The 19,713-nt window shown below is 39.4% G+C and overlaps 1 protein-coding gene across 1 annotated transcript; it reads right to left on the reverse strand.

Moving 5' to 3' along the window:
• Positions 1-9,411: 9,411 nt before the first annotated feature.
• LOC591219 (predicted GPI-anchored protein 58) lies at positions 9,412-16,892 on the reverse strand. The gene is made up of 3 exons (XM_790795.5): positions 16,311-16,892; positions 14,358-14,456; positions 9,412-12,981 (listed from the first exon to the last, which is right to left on the reverse strand). Exons 1-3 carry the CDS (start codon positions 16,641-16,643, stop codon positions 12,790-12,792), a joined length of 624 nt encoding a protein of 207 aa, XP_795888.1. The 5' UTR covers positions 16,644-16,892; the 3' UTR covers positions 9,412-12,789.
• Positions 16,893-19,713: the final 2,821 nt, after the last annotated feature.

A 19,713-nucleotide genomic window follows, 5' to 3' on the forward strand; every position in this document is an offset into this window, starting at 1 on the left:
TGATAATGCGATCACAAGCTATTTGTGCATACATAATGAGCCCTGTGACCTTTGACCTCGTGACCCCAAAATTTAATCAGTTCGTTGGCTCTGCAAGATACATACATGACCCAAGTTTGGCAAGTTTGAATCCATCGATCGGTTCTTGAGATAACACGATCACGTACGAGCTATTTTTGTATACATAATGAGCCATGTGACCTTTGACCTTCGACCTCGTGACCCCAAAATCTAATCAGTTCATTGGCTCCGTTAGATACATACATGACCCAAGTTTGGCAGGAATCCATCGTCCGGTTCTTGAGATAACGCGATCACGAGCTATTTTTGTATACATAATGAGCCCTGTGACCTTTGACCTTCGACCTTGTGACCCCAAAATCTATCAGTTCATTGGCTCTGTTAGATACATACATGACCCAAGTTTGGTAGGAATCCATTGATCGGTTCTTGAGATAACGTGATCATGAGCTATTTTGTATACATAATGAGCCCTGTGACCTTTGACCTTCGACCTCATTACCCCAAAATCTAATCAGTTCATTGGCTCTGTTAGCTACATACATGATCCAAGTTTGGAGGGAATCCATCAATTGGTTCTTGAGATAACGTGATCACGAGAACGGGCCGGACGTACGGACGTACGGACGGATGTACGGATGGACGGACAACCAGAAAACATAATGCCTCCGGCTACTTTGTAGCGGAGGCATAAAAATGCAATAATATGAAAGAGTAAGAAATAATTGTAGGTGAACAAGAAGGATGGTGGTAGGAATAATAGCTACAGACCAAGTTCTATGAAATACAAATGCTTGCCGGTAGAAAGGGCAATCATGCTAGGAGAGAGACTAACCATGTAACAGACGTCAGGTTTGAAGTCATGTGGGAGTTTGAGTTCTTGGAACATCACCTCCTCGGTGAGTGTCACTCCTTGGAGAGTATATCTGGACAATCTCAGCACATCACAAAAATTCTCTACCCTAGCTACTAACACTCTATCTCGACTATCTACTGCAGCATACAGGTATTCAATCATTACTTTGTCGGATTTGATAGAGCTACCCACATGACCTTCTCTCATCATACACAGTAACTGATCCATGCCTATCGCTGATGATAAAAGCACCCGTCTGGGTAACACAGATCCGGCTAGGCTCGACTTTGCCAGTTGGGACGATGGTCTGTGGGTTAGGGTTGCAACCACTGAAGATGTAGATCTCTGGATTGCCGTTGACAGCCTTGCTTGCACTGATATTGAAAATGTTTTTTACCTTGTGCATTGTAGATACTGCATAGTGAGCATACCCCATCAAAATCTGAAACTGCTCTACCATGAGTAAGGCATGCAATGTCACATACATCCCGATCCAGATGTGCTGTTATCTCACCTGACAAAGATAAGCACACGCTATACCAAGACTACCAAACCTATATCACCACAGATTCGGGAGATAGAGCGGCCATCCCAATATATTAGCACCCCTAGTTTTCTTCACAAACACAATGGTCAGTGAATTATTCTTAACCATTGCTGGAATAGCGGTTATAGCCCCTACATTACCACTAGTACTTGGTTGCATCTCATCAGTGTACATATCCACCTGAGCAGTCGCCATCACATGTTGGCTGCTACCTGTTGTTGCCTTTCCTCCCTGCCCTTTGTGACCTAGGATATGCACAGACACAGGAGCAGTTGTCATCACTAGTTGACTGTTACTTGATGTTGCCTTTCCTCCCTGCCCTTTGTGACCTAGGGTATGCACAGCCACAGGAGCAGTTTTCATCACTAGTTGACTGTTACTTGATGTTGCCTTTCCTCCCTGCCCTTTGTGACCTAGGGTATGCACAGCCACAGGAGCAGTTTTCATCACTAGTTGACTGTTACTTGATGTTGCCTTTCCTCCCTGCCCTTTGTGACCTAGGGTATGCACAGACACAGGAGCAGTTGTCATCACTAGTTGACTGTTACTTGATGTTGCCTTTCCTCCCTGCCCTTTGTGACCTAGCTAGGGTATGCACAGCCACAGGAGCAGTTTTCATCACTAGTTGACTGTTACTTGATGTTGCCTTTCCTCCCTGACCGTTGTGACCTAGGATATGCACAGACACAGGAGCAGTTGTCATCACTAGTTGACTGTTACTTGATGTTGCCTTTCCTCCCTGCCCTTTGTGACCTAGGATATGCACAGCCACAGGAGCAGTTTTCATCACTAGTTGACTGTTACTTGATGTTGCCTTTCCTCCCTGCCCTTTGTGACCTAGCTAGGGTATGCACAGCCACAGGAGCAGTTTTCATCACTAGTTGACTGTTACTTGATGTTGCCTTTCCTCCCTGCCCTTTGTGACCTAGGATATGCACAGCCACAGGAGCAGTTGTTATCACTTGTTGACTGTTAATACTTGTTGTTGCCTTTCCTCCCTGCCCTTTGTGACCTAGGGTATGCACAGCCACAGGAGCAGTTTTCATCACTAGTTGACTGTTACTTGATGTTGCCTTTCCTCCCTGCCCTTTGTGACCTAGGATATGCACAGCCACAGGAGCAGTTGTTATCACTTGTTGACTGTTAATACTTGTTGTTGCCTTTCCTCCCTGCCCTTTGTGACCTAGGGTATGCACAGCCACAGGAGCAGTTGTTATCACTTGTTGACTGTTAATACTTGTTGTTGCCTTTCCTCCCTGCCCTTTGTGACCTAGGGTATGCACAGCCACAGAAGCAGTTGTCTTGGCTTGTTGACTGTTACTTGTTGTTGCCTTAGTTTCCTGCCCTTTGTGACCTAGGGTTTGCACAGCCACAGGAGCAGGTGTCTTCGCTTGTTGACTGTTACTTGTTGTTGCCTTTACTCCCTGCCCTTCCTGACCAAGGGTTATCACAGGAGCCGTCGTCTTTACTCGTTGAATGCTAACCGCCTCTGCGTTTCCTCCCAGCTCAATTTGACCTACATCAAGAAGTTCCCTTTTGGAACAATGAAACTTCTTTGCTGCTTGTAGTACCTGTGCCATGGACTGCTCATCATTGGGTTTGTTGACTTTCTTAAGTGAGTTTTCAAGAGCAATGCAATGCAAATGATCTTCTATCAGAACATGATCATGTAAATGCTCTGATTCGTTGGATTCTAATTTTACAACTGAGATGCTTATGTTATCTATCAACTCATTATGATGAGCAATACAGCAATTCAATTGCTTGTCAGAGCCCCTTTGAATACTGTGAACCTTTTCTATTAGTTTCCTCTCATTTTCTTGGAGAATGGTAACCTTTTTAGCGTAAGCATCCCTAATTTCCCTCTCTATTTCGCTAAGGTGGCAACAAATCTCTTTCCTTTGTGTTTCTGCATCTTTTAAAATCTCCTCAATATGAGTTTTCTTTGCCTTACCATCCTGGATGAGAGCCATTTCTTCTTTCTTAACCCCTCTTTTAAGTCGGCTTTCTTTATGATCTTGTGCCCTTGATGGTTTTTGATGAAGCAAGTAATGCAAATGAAATTCTCACAAATTTCACAAAATATGTTCCTGTATTCCGCCTTGTGAAGTGGACACAGATTTTGTGATGTCTGTTCATCTATTTGGAGTTTATCCTGAAGCCCCTTTAGTGAAAAGTTGGGTGGTAGTCCAGCAACCCTATTCTCCTTAAGTTTGGTGCGTTTTCTGCACACAGGGCACTCCATGTGATCAACGCCATTCCGTTGCTGATCGTAACCCTCCAGACAGACCTTACAGAACGTATGTCCACATAGCAGCAGGGTGGGGTTCTTGAAAGTTTCAAGACAAAGAGGGCAGGCCAGCCCTTGGGGGTGCTGTAGGCCTCTTTTGTCAGCCATTGATGTTTCTTACTCGGGACAATCCTACATTTGGAGGAAAACAAAAATGTACAAGAGAAATGTTTAAGTAAAAGATTGAAAAATCTTGTATGCATGCCTAAAAGAACCGATACGATTTACATATTGCATAGAGCATAAGTTCTTTAGAGTTTAAGTCATGCATGCCAGTTCTTGGGCATGTCTCAGTAAAGAATGCCCCCCTATTTGTCTAATGTTCTACCAGTACTACTAGTACATGCAGATCTGTACATGTAGTTGTAGAATTCATTATAAATATATATATATATACCTCACCTAAGAAATCCAGGCATTTGATTGGTCGAAATTGGAGCCGTAAAGAAACAAAAAATGCCCAAACCGGTCCAAATAGTCCAAGAGTGAGATCCCTCAATTTCTGGTTACCATGCAAATAGTTAAATTTTGCTGCGATCCCCATTGGTTTACGTGTTAAAATGTTCTTTGAGCGAGCGCGGACACCATACAGTGCTTTTTGTCTGCAATTCCCAACTGAACGAAAATTTCAGTCATTTTTCCAGCAAAGATAAACAGACAGTTTTTCAGAAATATCTGTGATGTTTTAACCAATCTTTACTCAATAAAAGGATAAGGTAAGAATTCTTGGTAGATTTTTGTTTGAATTCAGTATATAAAAGACATATCGACTGCTTTAATATTCGAGGTCCTGCCATGACCCCTCGGAGCACCGCCCACCATGCAGGCGACTGAGGCGAGCCTCTGGGTCATGGCAAGATGTGAGCACGTTCTCTTGAGCCTATAAAACAGTCAGGCCTCTCAAAGCAGTCGATATCTCTATAATAACACATGAATTCAGGTAACCCCACTCCTGCTGGTTGTTTCAAGAAGCATTCTTGCAATGACAAATGACAAAAATCAGTGACAAATCGGATAATCAATTCAAGTGCATACCTATGGTGGGTTGCTGGCGGGCGCGCGCCTGTGTGAAGTTATCTACCGTAATGAGGATCTGAGACATTACGGTAGATAACTTCACACAGGCGCGCGCCCGCCCGCAACTCACCATCGCTATGTACTTCTAATTGTGCAGCGGTGTGAAAAAATGTATACATATCAACGTTTATCCGAAAAATACTCCAAAAATAACAAGAAAATTGACGCAAAACAGGTACATGTATGCGTAATAAACATAACAATTTTTAACTCATGATCTTTATTTCGAAATTTAATGAATATTTCTACAGTAAAGAAGGGGGTAATCAACCATCTCCAGTTTTCGGCCGATTGGGTGGATGCATGGTAAAATCCCTTAAAATACATCGCATAATAGCATGACCGACCTCAAAAAGATGACCTTACCCCCCCCCCAACGGAGCAAAATGTCAAATTTTCAAATTTCGATACCAAAAAAAAATTAAAAAAATGTCCTCTTACCCCCCCCCCCCCCCCCCTCCCCCCTCCCCCCCTCCCCCCTCCCCCCCTCCCCCCCTCCCCCCCCCCCCCCCCACTGAGCGACTTTTCGGTTGGCTGAGTCGTTGCGATTTTTTTTTGGACTACCAAAAAAAAAAAAAAAGTGTCCTCTTTGAAAAAAGTGCAAAACAAAAAAAAATCGTTCACCAGCTACCGTGTTCCCACGCAAGCGCGGATCCAAGATTTCTTAGGGGAGGGGGCCCAACTTTTATTTCTTATTGCTCCCAAAAATTTGAAAATCGCGCCGGCCGAAAAGTCGTTCAGTGGGGGGGGGGGGGGGGGGGGGGTAGTGAGCACCCAAAAGGTAAAAATCATGTGTTTTTACATGTTTTTTTTATCACAGGGGTGGGGGGACGGGCCGCCCCCCCCCCTGGATCCGCCACTGTCAGTCCCACGTACTCAGCGCTTAGCGGAATCCAACCAGGGAACCAGGGAAATGAGTGGTTTAGTAGTTTTTTACGGATTCCGTGACACCAAAATTGTATTTTTTTCCGTTGAGAATAGACTTATATTGTTGGCCATGTATTATATGTCACTGCTTGTAGTACCTGACTGGGAGATGGTGAACTGCAATGGGGCCCTAGCTCTCCCTTAAAACAGGGGTGATAGTGAGCACTAAAAAAAAATAGGTTTTTTGTTTTCCCCTCAACCACGCCCCCCTTAATTAAAAAAAAAGAGAAGAAGGTTCGCGGGGGGAAAATGGCATCTAACAACATTCCCCCCTTTCGAGTAAGAAAATTAGGAAAAAAATAGGGCAAAATAGGGAAGATTAGAGAAAATAACGGGGAAATCGATAAAATCAGGATAAAAGAGGGAAGAAGAAAACAAATCTGGTAAAAAAAAAAAATTAAAAAAAAAAAGATTTTTATTTATTTATTTATTTATTTTTTAAATCGGGAAGAAAAAAAATTGGAAAAAAATCGGTAATTTTTTTTTTTTTTTTTTTAAATCGGGTTTTTATCAGGCTCGCCCAGTCAGCTACTATTTTTTGGGGGGTATGTTTTTACAGATTCCACGACATCAGTAATTTTGTTCTTTATTTGATGGGTGGAGATTTGGGCTAAAATGAGTACTAATATTAATATATAAGAATGATTTAATTTTTTGTATCCCCCCCCCCCCCCGGTCCTAGGTTTTGGCATATGCTTTCCTGGAATCCACGATGACGGAAATGTCAACAGGTGTTATTTTCCTGATAGTTTTCTTTGGATTCCAAGGCACCACGGAATCACGGATGTATATTAATGTACTGCAGTTTCATTCTGAAGATCCGAAATGATGGTTTTTCTGTTCGGTATAACTAGGGGCCTAACCGTCAAAGAAAAAGCAGACCGCCCTCTCTTGGCTAAATGAAGACATCGAGTAGAAATCACAGTGGAGCATAATTTAGATATTATGCAGAAACTGATAGACGACAGGGACAACGGAGGCTAAAAATGTTTCTAAACCGTGGTTCTGGGCCGAAAAATTGGAGTATGAACACAACTACACAGGCCTACAGCACGTGAGACCGTTAGCCGAGACCTAAATATGACGGCGGTCTCAATTAAGCACCCCCTGCTTTTTTCCCTTTCTGAGGGTTCACTAAACCGCACTAAGTGACTTTTTAAGTCTCATGGACTATCAGTCTGTTGGAATGTTCCTGCCTTAGCATTTGTTGAATTATCATGCACGCGCTGTAGTTGCAATTAGGAAACATTTATCTGCCTTCATTGTCAGCACACCTACAGGGAAAAGCTGTTCTCACATTCTTAGCCATTTCTTTTCAACCACTTAGTGTTGTGACAGTAAGATTTTTAATTTATTTTTTCATCATTTTTATCATCTATTAAACATCTGACCTATACAGGATATTTAAGATGTAAAAGTCCCTTTATAACGATACTGTAAGTGATTATGAGAAAATCACAGCAGTAATTAAATGTATTCATTAAAAAACACTTTTCATTTATTATTTATGATTATTGTTTTTAATATAATAAACGTTTATTTTTTTAAAAATCACGATTCGGGTTCCCTCAATCGGTCCCCCAGTGAAGACCCTGAGTTAAGAGCGTGAACATTTAAATCTCAGAGCTGCATTTTATGTCATCTTTATGGGCTGGATTGACAGGCAAATAGGGGTGAAGGAAAAATGAAGGTAAAGAAAGAGGATAGCGAACAGGGGCGGCCGAGCGACTTCCAAAGTGGGGGGGGGCACCAACAAAAAAGGGCACTTTCTGGAAAATAAAAAGGGCACTTACAGTGGGAAATCTCAAAGCGAAAATATACCATATTTTAGACATTGGTATATACCCCTACATTGTGATTACATTATCAAGGATGATTTCAATATTTGTTTCTCTTCATACATCATACAAGATATCGCTTTAGCATCATACTTTACAGTTGGGTGTAATGTCTGAATATGCATTTACGAGCGAGCGAAGCGAGCAAAAAAAAAAATTAAGATCTGTGAGGTCGCAGTGCGAAAAAATTACATCTTATAAAGAGGAAAAAAGCCAATCTTGATGGGGTTATAAGCACATTCTCATAACGGAAGACTGAAAAGACCTTTGATAAGTAACATAATTATATCATCTTTAAATGCGAGCGAGCGAACTTTGGGGGAAGTTGCTCTTAGTCGCTTAGGGGCACGTTTAATGATAAGAGGTGAAAATGAGGCATTTTTTCACCTGAAAAGAGTCACTCACCAGTGATGAAAAAGAGGCGTTTACGAAAATTTTATAAGAGGTGATAAGGGGATGGGTCCCTTATTAGAAAAGAAAAGGGGCACGTATCATTATTAAAAGGGGAATTATCAGAGGTGTAAAGGGGCACTGACAAGATATGAACAGGGGCACTTATGAAAATGTAAAAGGGGCACTTATAATAAAGGAAAATGTTAATTTGTTTAATGCAAAGGGGGCACCATTCAGATTTGTAAAAGGAGCAGTTATGAGAAGGGGAAGGAGCTCTTTCTCTTTAATGGGGGCACTTATCATAAATAAAAGGGGCACATGTTAAAATGAAAGGTGCGCTCATCCGAGTTTAAAAAAGGGGTAGTTATTTAAAGGAGAAGGGGCAGTTGTCAAAGTAAAAGGAGCACCTCTCAGTTTTGAATAGGGCAATTATCAGAGGTAAAAGGGGACACTTATCAAAGTGAAAAGGGGCACTTCTCGTACCTGAAAAGAGGCACTTACTAGAGATTAAAAAGGGCACTTATTCAAGATAATTTCAAGATTTATGAGAATGGAAAATGGACACTTATTGCAAAGGAAAATGGGAACATGTCGAAGGAAAAGGGGCACGTGTCAAAAAACAAAAGGATCTTGTCAGCGGTGAAAAGGGGGGAAGGGGCACTTTTACTAAGTAATAGGGGCACTTTTCAAAGTAAAAGGGGCACTTCTTACAAAATAAAAGGGGCACTTTTCCTATGTAAAAAGGGGCACTTTTGGGGTATCTGAAAAAGTGGGAGGACACTGTGCCCCCCCCCCTGCCCCCCGGGAGGGCCGCCTCTGATAACGAGATAGGAAGAGGGAAGGGAAGAAGAGAGAGAGAGAGAGAGAGAGAGAGAGAGAGAAGGTCCTAAAAGAAAGATCACTTGTAAAGTAAAATGGGAAGGGTTACTGATGGTACCATACATCTGGTGGATAGGAACAAATGTTGGAGGAAAATCCTTTGTAACATGATCAAGTTCATAATGAAGAAAAAGAACAAAAGAAAACAAATTTGCATCATTCATAGGGAGTGATTCGTATCACTATCAAAATGCTTTTCAATAAACAATAACAAATTATTCCTATCCACAGTTTTGCAGTACTCGTTCTCATCATAGAATATTCAACAACACTAAACCACTTACATCATCACTCCCATAATCCTTCACCCCAGCCCTGCAACAATTGTCCGGAAAAAAGAGGGAAGACCACTCGTCTATTAAACAACCTTCTTGTAATCCTTCAACATCTTTTCATATTTAAACTACATTGTCAATTGCAACCACTATCATCACTATTATAAGGCCTAATCACTCCCCCCCCCCCCCCCATTTCCCTTCCCCTGCAAAATTGTGCCTTTCCGATCAAGAGATCTTGACATCGAGACTGCGAAATGCATGAGAGGGTAAACTATAATGGAAAGAAATGAAAATAATACTCAATGGAACGTGTAATTATATACATTTAATATGTTACACAATATATCTCTGCGTTCTTTAACTCAAATGAAGATACATAAATTTCTCTTCCAGACTTTCTGAACCAGTTGAAACATTTGACATACTGACACAAGGTCATACAGTGAACATTCTCATACAATAATAAGCATTAGTGTATTAATAAAGGATAAACCTTCATCAAATTAAAAAAAAAAGTCTAAAGCTATTCATGAAGCACCCCCATCACTTTCGGAATATTCCATGTTCATAACATTGAGATAAATATGGTAACTTCATTCAAGTAACTTGCAACTGGTCTATCATAAAGGATGAATAAGTAATGGTTTGCAGACAGAGATACACAGTCTGTTGATATAAAATCATGTACAAGAAAAGAAGCAGTTGTTCCATTATTGTAAAAGAAAGGAAATACATGTACCTTTTTTTAGTCTTTTTACACATACATGTACATACAATTTAAATTGTATAAGTAGAAAGGATTCAGGAGAAGTTCTGTATTAGTTCAGAAGTCACCCAATTTCAATTCAGGTATTTCTGTAAAAAAAGCCAGAAGATTGTTATGCATCAAGTATACAAAAGAAACTAAGAATAAAACATTAGGACCTTTCCATCCAAAGTCTATAAACAGGGTAGCATTTTTCTTCATGAATTGACTTATTCTTCAACAGGACATCGAGGAAGTGACGTAATTAAATGCACTCTTGCATAATACACATGTACTTTTAGCTTAACATTTGCTTGAACAAAATGAACATTAATCTTCATGGAGCTTACTTTGGAGTGCAACAAATACATGGCTAGAACTTTTTGCCAAAGAGATTTAATTAAATTAATTAATCCTATTATAACATGCGCACAACCATCACAATTTACATGTGTAGATATACTTCGATAATGTACAAATCTTATTTCAATCTTGGAAGTAGAAAGAAACAAATTTATACAAACCTACTTTTTTTCTTCTAAAAATAATTTTGACATCACAAATAAACAACATTTCTTCAGTAAAATATACATTCTTATATTTTCAAAGTGCTTGTCACCTTTGAAATGTTTCTGTATACCCTCAATCATTTCTATTTTGATGCCTGTACAAAACTAAAGATACAGATTTCATTCACTGTCATAGAGGGCTGTGGAGAAAACAAAATTAAAGGATGTGTATTCCTTTTTTCTATATTTCTCTCTCTCTCTCTCTCTCAAAATAATCATTTGCAAAAACGAAAATACAACCAATTCTAGAAGCAGATGAAACAGATTCACACCGTAAGTCAATGCTAACATCAATGCCTTTTATATACATGCGATATCCGATTAGGTATGTTTTGTGCTTACAACTTACACTGATGTAATTTTATATAACTGGTAACTAATTGCCCTTAACTCCCAAACTATAACCCTTTCGTTCAGGGAATTCACAGCAAATAACTGAAGTTAATCACAATTTGACACAATGTCCAAAAGAAATTGGTAAATTTTGTAAAAATATGTTGTTTTCCCTGTAACAAACATGTTTTTCCATTGAAGGCCAACATGGTCATTTATTGTGCATATTCATAGCGCTTCCATGTACAGCGTATTTATATGTCATCATCATTTATGACATTGCTTTACAAGAATATAGCCTCGCTATCAATCAATAGTAGTGTGGCTTCCTACTTTATACAGCCATAAAAACTTATCAGAATTAAACAGTACGGTAGACACACAAGGCTTGATGTGTGTCGGAAGCCAGAGCCATCTATACACAGAGATTGGCCAACTTGCTTTCACTGGGTCACATCATGGCGTATATTCTTTTGTTTAGTACTTGCCAAACAAAGCAGTAGTCACCATGTTGTGTCCAACTTGAACCGAGTTGGCCAAACTCTGTGTATAGATGGCTCTGTCGGAAGCTTCATGTATTTTACACGCCCCTCTACACATGCATGTAGACCCCTTTCCCAAATGTGCTCAGAAGATCTAACCCTTCCCTACGTAAGAACCTACATGTACTACATATTAATGCATTGTGAAGATTTAGGACTTTGTATTCCTCTGGTTTGTGATTATCCAAATGCATGCTGTAACAGAGTCGTAGCTGTATGTTTACTACATTCTCGTACTCCCACACATGTACATGTAGGCTACTATTAAGCCTATGGGAGTTCAAGAATGCAGTAATCAGCACTCAGGAGGTATATTTTCACATATGAGTATTTGAGGGACAGCTGAAAATGAATAATCTTGGAATAAAATCATGAAGGCTAGTAAGTTATCAAGTTTCTCCATGGTTTCTTCACACAGGCATTACATATTATCAAGGCAGTATATGGTCAGAAGTTGCGACTAGTGATAAAAATATGTAGGAGTTTGAAGGCAGTTGGGACGGGTTATCATCTACAAAGATTGTTTTATTCAATGCTTTTATTTCTTTCTTTCTATGAATTCTTGAGTAATCAATTTTTTTTTACCAGTCTTTCTGTAATCTCAAGTATAATGTTGACTTACACACAGAGTTTGATTTAATCATCACACCAGCTCCTCCGAGGTGCTTGTGAAATAAGAGTTCCATAGTGTGACGTCATACTCGCCAAGTTGTCAAGGTCCCTGGTTCCAAACAATGGTGAAGTGATCACACCAGCCCGGCCCAAACACTGAATTTGCCCTGCTCCAGCCCATTGCTTGAATGATTTCGCAGTGGACGTCATGCCCAGGCTCAGTTGTTTGGAACCAGTAACCTGAACTACGAGTGAGTACAACACTAGCACTTTGGTAATCTAATGTACTAATGCACCTTAGAAGTACTTGGGTTAATAATATGTACCGAGGGTATTACAAAAACCGGAAGGAATTTTCCTTCACCATATTGTGAAACATTACAGAATGACACCAGTACAACCATTTTACCAACACTTCATATAATGTAAGGCAAAATGCAATGTAAAGCTCTCTTTACCTGATAATTTACTAGTAAATTTAATAATTAGCAACTACTTTAAAGCCTAAATTCCATCAGAGGAGAAAATCAGAAAATTCCTTGAAACTATGTGCTGATGTACTATGTATATGAGGGAATTTGTACCTTTAGGTTAGGTGGGTGGTCATTAAACACATATAAGATGTAAGTTAGAAATTAATCCTTCAGTACAAGGGCACAGGTTTACAAAATCATTAGCTTTAGGACTGATGTCTTTGATAAGCCATATCTACATGAAGCTATTCCATTTTTAATTCTATATACAAACAATTCTGTCCGTCTGATTATGAAATAATCCTAGAGTGATATACTTGCTCTCTCTATCTCACATCTTTTTACATTGGTGATAGCTCCCAACGTGATACATGAACTTGGGGGTGTGTTTCGATTGCATCTTCCCCTGTTAGACGGCTAACTTGCTGATCTCTGACGACTGCTTTCTGTGATGGATAGAGTCGGGCGTTGGGATAGCCTCACCGGTAGGCTTGGGAGCAGGAGGGATTCCTCCGCCCGGCTTACCGCTCAACGGACGCATCTTATGCTTGCTTTGCTGCTTTGCCATGTTGTAGTCGCCAGAGTCAAAGTACTTCATTTGCTGGTGATCGTAGTAGAATCAAAGAAAAGAGGAAAGGAATGGAGGATAGAGTAAGCTTGAGTCTATCTCACTCTTTTCTTTTTGTTCCTTCTCTCGGTTACAGCACATGACATACTTGTGATATAATATAGTATGGTATATTTATTATTATTATCATTATTATTATTATTGTTATTAATTGTTATTATTATTATTAGGAATCAGCAAAAATAAGGGTGGGGGTAGCAAAGGAGACAAAAAGAGTGAGGAATAGGATGAGGGGGGGGGGGGGGGTAGCGAAGGAGACAAAAAGAGTGAGGAACAGGATGAGGGGGGGGGGGGTAGCGAAGGAGACAAAAAGAGTGAGGAACAGGATGAGGGGGGGGGGGTAGCGAAGGAGACAAAAAGAGTGAGGAACAGGATGAGGGGGGGGGTAGCGAAGGAGACAAAAAGAGTGAGGAACAGGATGAGGGGGGGGGGTAGCGAAGGAGACAAAAAGAGTGAGGGACAGGATGAGGGGGGGGGGGGGTAGCGAAGGAGACAAAAAGAGTGATGAACAAGATAGGGGGGGGGGGGTGTAGCAAAGGAGACAAAAAGAGTGAGGAACAGGATGAGGGGGGGGGTAGCGAAGGAGACAAAAAGAGTGATGAAATTCAAACAAGTGATTGGGTCCTTGAGAGATTAGTAGAAATACAATCTATAAGGGTAAATTGGTGCATGACAAGGGGAGGGAGAGAATGCACAAAAAGGTTAACAATGCAGCCATGAAAGAGAGTACTTAGGGAAGAATCATGAGTAGGGATTGAAAGAAAAGACAGGAGAACGTAGAAAACAGTTGAAAGGAAAACAAAAGGAAAGATTTAAGAAGTAAATGTTGAATTTACACAAATCTGTTGGGGGGGGGGGGGTGGTGTGGATCGCTGAGATGGTGGTAAAAATATGGTGACACGACATTTGCTCCTGCGACAATTGCTCCGGGCTTTATTTCGTCTAAGATGTAGGGTTAGGGTTAGGGTTTCAATAGGGTTTTATGTTAGGTTTAGGGTTAGGTTTAGGGTAGGGTATAGTGTTGAATCCAGGGTTGAAGTTAGCCATTCGATTAGTGTATGAAATTTACAGCGGAGCAATTGTCGCCGGAGCAAATGTCATGGAATCAAAAATATAACCTCATCTGAGTCATTTCCCCTTTTTCACAGACAGGGACAAATGTCATGTTTGGAACCGACTTTTTAGACTAGTCTACTACATGTACATGTATACTGTAAAACCAAACATATTATGTACAGACTCCTGTCTCCATAGCAAGTACCTTTATGAAGAGGACAAATCTCAGAAACATTTTACAAAATTATAACGCTTTAAAAATAGTGTTACCGGTAATCTCTCTATCTACTTACATTTTTGTTCAGCCTCTTTTGTAGAAATTGTGATCCTCCTGGCTTAGATAGACCTCCAAACTTTGCTTTTAGCTTGGCCTCTTCCATTTGCTCTATGGACTACAAGGAAGATACAAGTTGAGTAAAAAACAAGGAAGTGATAAGTACAAAAAACAGAAGTAAGTCATACTGTAGGGTTTGTCAGTTATGTGATAATTTTTTTTTTACATGTACACATGTATGAACTAGTATTAAAGGCATATTTAACAATGTTTTCCAGTTTTATAAATCTGAGATGCATGGCCTTCGCAGGGAAAAAATTAATATTTATTTTTCGGGGGCTACTTTTCAAGCTTGCCTGCATGGAAATAACATTCTAAAATTTGTATTGCATTGAACTCTATGCAAATTTACAGGGGCTCTTTTCTGACTTTCGGGGGCTATTTTTGGCATTTCATGGGCTAATTCGCCCCTAGCCCCCGTGTATTTTTTTCACTGGGCCTTCGTTATCAGTGTCTGAGATATACATGTAGTGTAATATCATCCATGGACTTGAACGCATCCCAGTTGATACCTTCTTTGAACACTCGACTAGCAACACAAGAGGTCCAGGGAAAAAAATACTTTAAAAATTTCGGGGGCTACTTTTCAAGCTTGCTGGCATAAAAATAACACTCTATAATTTGTTTTGCATTGAACTCTATGCAAATTTTCGGGGGCTCTTTTGGGCATTTCGGGGGCTAATTCGCCCCGAGCCCATGTGTATTTTTTTCACTGAAGAGGTCACAAGCTAAAGATCGTAAAACAAAGATGCTGAACGAAGATTAGGCAAGATGCATTCAGCCAATGAGTCATCAATGACTGGAACACACTTCCTGAAGAGGTAGTCACTGCTACCATGGTGAATGCCTTTAAAGCCAGACTGGATCGAGTATGGAAGGACAAGCATTTCTGCTTCCCATACATGTATGAGTAGAATAACCGATGCAGAACTGAGCCAGACAAACTTACCAAGATGAAGACACCCAACTACGAGAAGGAAGAAAATGAAACAAAACTGGAAGCCCGACTGCTGAGAACAGAGCATTCTTCCAGAATATCGGGTAAAGGTAAAGAATATTGAAGCCCTACAAAAAAATGCGCTTCGAAATGATCATGAAGTGCTTCAAAAAAGTAAAATTCTTTGAGTGACTGGTTTTACCATACCGTATGGTACTCATTTTCCCCAGGAGACTGTAGTGTAGTATAAAAACCGTAGGGAAAACGTTTGTTTTACATTTCAAATTCCAATCATAAATATCTTGATAATCAAACATGTGATTGGCTTGTAAAAGACATGGGATTCATTTCTGACCCAAAGATTTATAATTATGATTGCGGCATGAGCTAAATCCAGGATTTTATTTAGAACCTGAGGCAAAGATACCCAATCCTTTTAAGTTTGAAAAATTTCAAGTGTGTATCTAATAATATGCCAAGTGTGCGTCAGTTATTTGTGAAGTGCGTCACCTGTTGACATGTCAGTGTGTTATGTAATATTGGCATTGTCATTTGTGCTCTCTGCTTTAAATTAAGTGAGCCCTCTCTCACTAAATTCAAAACCGCTCGAGCGGATTGGCCAATGAGAGCGCATCATCTCAGATAATCTCACTGTACAGCGCTCAATGCGTAAAGTTCTATGTCGTACATGTTGATGTACCGGTACTGACTAAACATTGATTAAATTGAAATTTAAAAAAAACTAAAGTAAAATTTTATTAATTTGAATTTTGACACATTTAGTTTAGTGCTGGTGTTACTGTTATGTTAAATGTTTAATAGCCAGACTTGCCGGCTTCAGATGCACAAGCGATGTGTACTTATTATAAACATTTTAGACTTAGTTAGATAATAGATGTTCATAACAATTAATTAATAACAACATGCATCAAACATGTGAGGCTGAGATTCTGAGAATGTGTCCTGAAAACTAACCTGTTTTGATGGTCTGTCTGTCTGAATCGTCTTTGGAACAGGCGGCTTGATAAGTGGTTTAGCTGGCCTAATGAATTTTCCAGAGTCTGTTTTTGGAATAGTTTGGCTAGGTTCTGTCACTGCTGGCTGTGCTTTTGTTTCAACAGCGGGCGGCTTTTCAGATGTTTGTGCAGGCGCAGGATCAGGAGTCGACTCCTCCGTTGTTTCGGCAGTCGCAGGTACAGGTACGGGTACGGGAGAGGTATCCATGCTCTCTTCGATTTCAGCGGGAGCTTGTACTTCCGTTGCCGGGGCTTCGGCGGGAGTGGACTGTGTTTCCTCCGCTGAAGACATCTTTTTGTCTGTTCGGCCACTTGCGATCAAATTTTAGCTACCTTAAAACGTTGCTACGGCACACAATTAGCTCAGTTAGACGTCAATAACCACACTGGAATGTAGTGTAATATCATGGAAATATTGTGTAATAGCTTGTAACCATCCAAAGGTAATTAGACCCGAAAATTTTAATTTATTGTCGATGCCCTGAGATTCTGGAACAGTGGCAGAATAATGGCGGTGAATGACGTCATAGAGCTCAAATTGATTTGTTTACAGCGCAAGAGGGCCGTTTGCGTATTTGAAATTTGGCAATTAACGATTGAAGGCTTATTTTCAAAATACATGATCACCGTCTCTTTCTTCTTTATCATAGTCTTTTTTTCCTTATTCCTGTCCAGCTGTATACAGTCTGTATTTCACTCTGTCTCTACTCTCTAAATGAGTATATGCGACTCTGTGTCTTGCTTGGTCTCCACTATATTTCTCTTTTAATCTCTTTATCTTTCACTAAATGTCACATATTATATCCGGGATTTATATCTCCACCAGATTCTCCAAAAGATCCAATTTTCAGTACAAAATATTTTTTTTTTTATCCTCACAAGATCTCCAACATCCTTTAATTAATGATAATGGCAATAATTCTGCCCTTGTTATTAAGAAAGAACGTAAAAACCAATCTTCTCATTCGGTTTGTTTCCTCTTGTTCGTGTGTGATACTCAAGTGAAGTTTTCAACCAGTTCACTGTTTCACGGGCCCAAATCAGGCACAAATGGATTTTGTCACGCCATTTTCAAAACAATGTTGCTCGGTGAAGAATGAATGTATTACTGCAATCTTTGTATCATTTGAAAACATATTACTTTACGGAAAAGCAAGATATCACATTTATACATCTCATACTTTGTTCACAATATCCGTTTATTTTCAGGTTCCAGTTTTTTCTCATGTATCACTGTATATAGTGGAAAATACTCTCAGATGCTATTTTGAGGACAATTTTTTAAAATTGAAATGGAGTAATTGATGAAAACCCACACATGCACATCTTTAATAGGTGATGAACTATCACAAGTTCACAAAGAAAAAACTCAACTGTATGCACACTTTGATCCTGTGAAACAATTGTAACTATGTCCATCTGTATTGAAAGTTGATCAAGTGGGGCCAAACATGTACTTCACTGGCCTTGATGAGATATGTGTCGACCCCCCCCCCCCCCACCCCCACCATACGAAATCAGTAGATGGCAGATGTCAGGACGAATTGGGCAAAGGACTAATGGGGTATCATCTCTATGTTTTTTTTTATAGTTTATGTGTCAAGAAGATAATTCCTATGAAAAGAAAAACACATAATTCTCACTTTCTTTCTCACAGAGCAATTTTAATAAAAATGATCTGATCAATTACAATTTCAATATTAGAAAATTCATTCTTGTATAAATTATATTACCAACTCTTTATTACATGTCCATGTATAATGTTGAGCTCTATTATGAGAAACAGTGTGAATGTGATATAATTATAAGAGATGGTATTTCCTGTACTATAAGACATAGAAACTATCAACATTCAATGGTGTCTTATCTCTTAGTTGACCAGCGTCATCTTTCCTGAAGTCATTTTCATCATCTATGAAGTGGCAGTATACATATTATGTGATACACACAGACAGACAGACAGACACACACACACACATGTAACATATCAATATATTGACCCATTGAATACTGAATTCTCAATCCCATAGGCTTCATACAGAGACCACCCAGTTCCAATTTTATAAATATTACTGTATACAGTTTGAGTCAAAAAAAAGTTTACACCTAGAAAATTGCCAATCATTTTAAAAATGATCTATGAACAGTAAATTAGTATACATCTTATGACAGAGTGTTTTATCCCAAATCATTTGGTATCATTTTTGTGTGGTATGTGTTCACGCTTGGATGAACAGGAGGCATTATTTGCGAGGGTGCAAAAATTGACTTGCGGCAAAGTTGCTTATGTGATGTTTAAATAAAACAATTGGGATTTGGGTATTAATTCGGTCTTTGCAGATCCAAATAACATCCCTTAACAAGTTACTCATACCACACATATCAAATATCAATGAACATGTATGCGCGTGTCTGTGTGCGTGTGTGACTTTGCTTCTACAAAAAGCATATGCAATTCATTCTCTCACTCCGCTAATCCCAAAATAATACATGCTGTAGGCATCACTTTGGCGCAAGTCGATTTTGCACTCCCGCAAGCAATGCCTTCTGTATTACTATTACTGTACACAGAAATATGAATAGGACTACGCGACACATATCGATATCTATCCGGTCCTGATAGATATAATAATTTACCAAATATATCAATTAGTAGGCGGTTTCCCTGCAAAATTTGTATCATCACGTATTAGTCAAAAAATATTCTTTCACATGATTGGTAATAAGAGTTTCCATTTCATTTTTTGAGAGGGGGGTTTCCAAAATGGGTCTTTCCCTTTAATAGGAAGTTTTCCAGGGGTAGTTTCCCTCAGGGCAAGTTGTCAATTTGAAACTGTTCAAAGGGAAAGGGGGATGGCGGTAGTTTTTAGGTTAAGTAGCCGTTGGATAGTAGTCCATTTAGTCCAGGGGGGGGGGGGGTGTTTCACAAAGATCCTAAGTTGAACTTATCTCTAAAATGGACATAGCAATTATGGAAAGCTTTTAGCATCTTTGAAAATATTTGTTAAAAAGTTATTATAAAAGGCATAAAATGTTGATTCAAATCATTCATATTTTATATTATCAAGGAGATTTCTTGATGTGGAATTTATGAAGTCTAAAAAAACTTGAATTTTTGCTTTTGAATATATTTTATTGTAAGGCTACAAATGGCTCTCCATAATATTTAAGTCCAAATGGCTCTCCATAATATTTAAGTCCAAGTTGGAGTTAAGTTCGACTTGGGATCTTTGTGAAACACCCCCCAGAAATCATACACACTTTAAAACAAACATGGTATTTGTATCACTTACTTTGGAATGGTGATAATATTGAATAGGACCTCAGATAACCTTTAACAAGTATTACAATCACAAGCCTCA

This window comes from Strongylocentrotus purpuratus, unplaced genomic scaffold (assembly GCF_000002235.5).
Source record: "Strongylocentrotus purpuratus isolate Spur 01 unplaced genomic scaffold, Spur_5.0 spur5_scaffold_9, whole genome shotgun sequence".
NCBI lineage: Eukaryota > Metazoa > Echinodermata > Echinoidea > Camarodonta > Strongylocentrotidae > Strongylocentrotus > Strongylocentrotus purpuratus.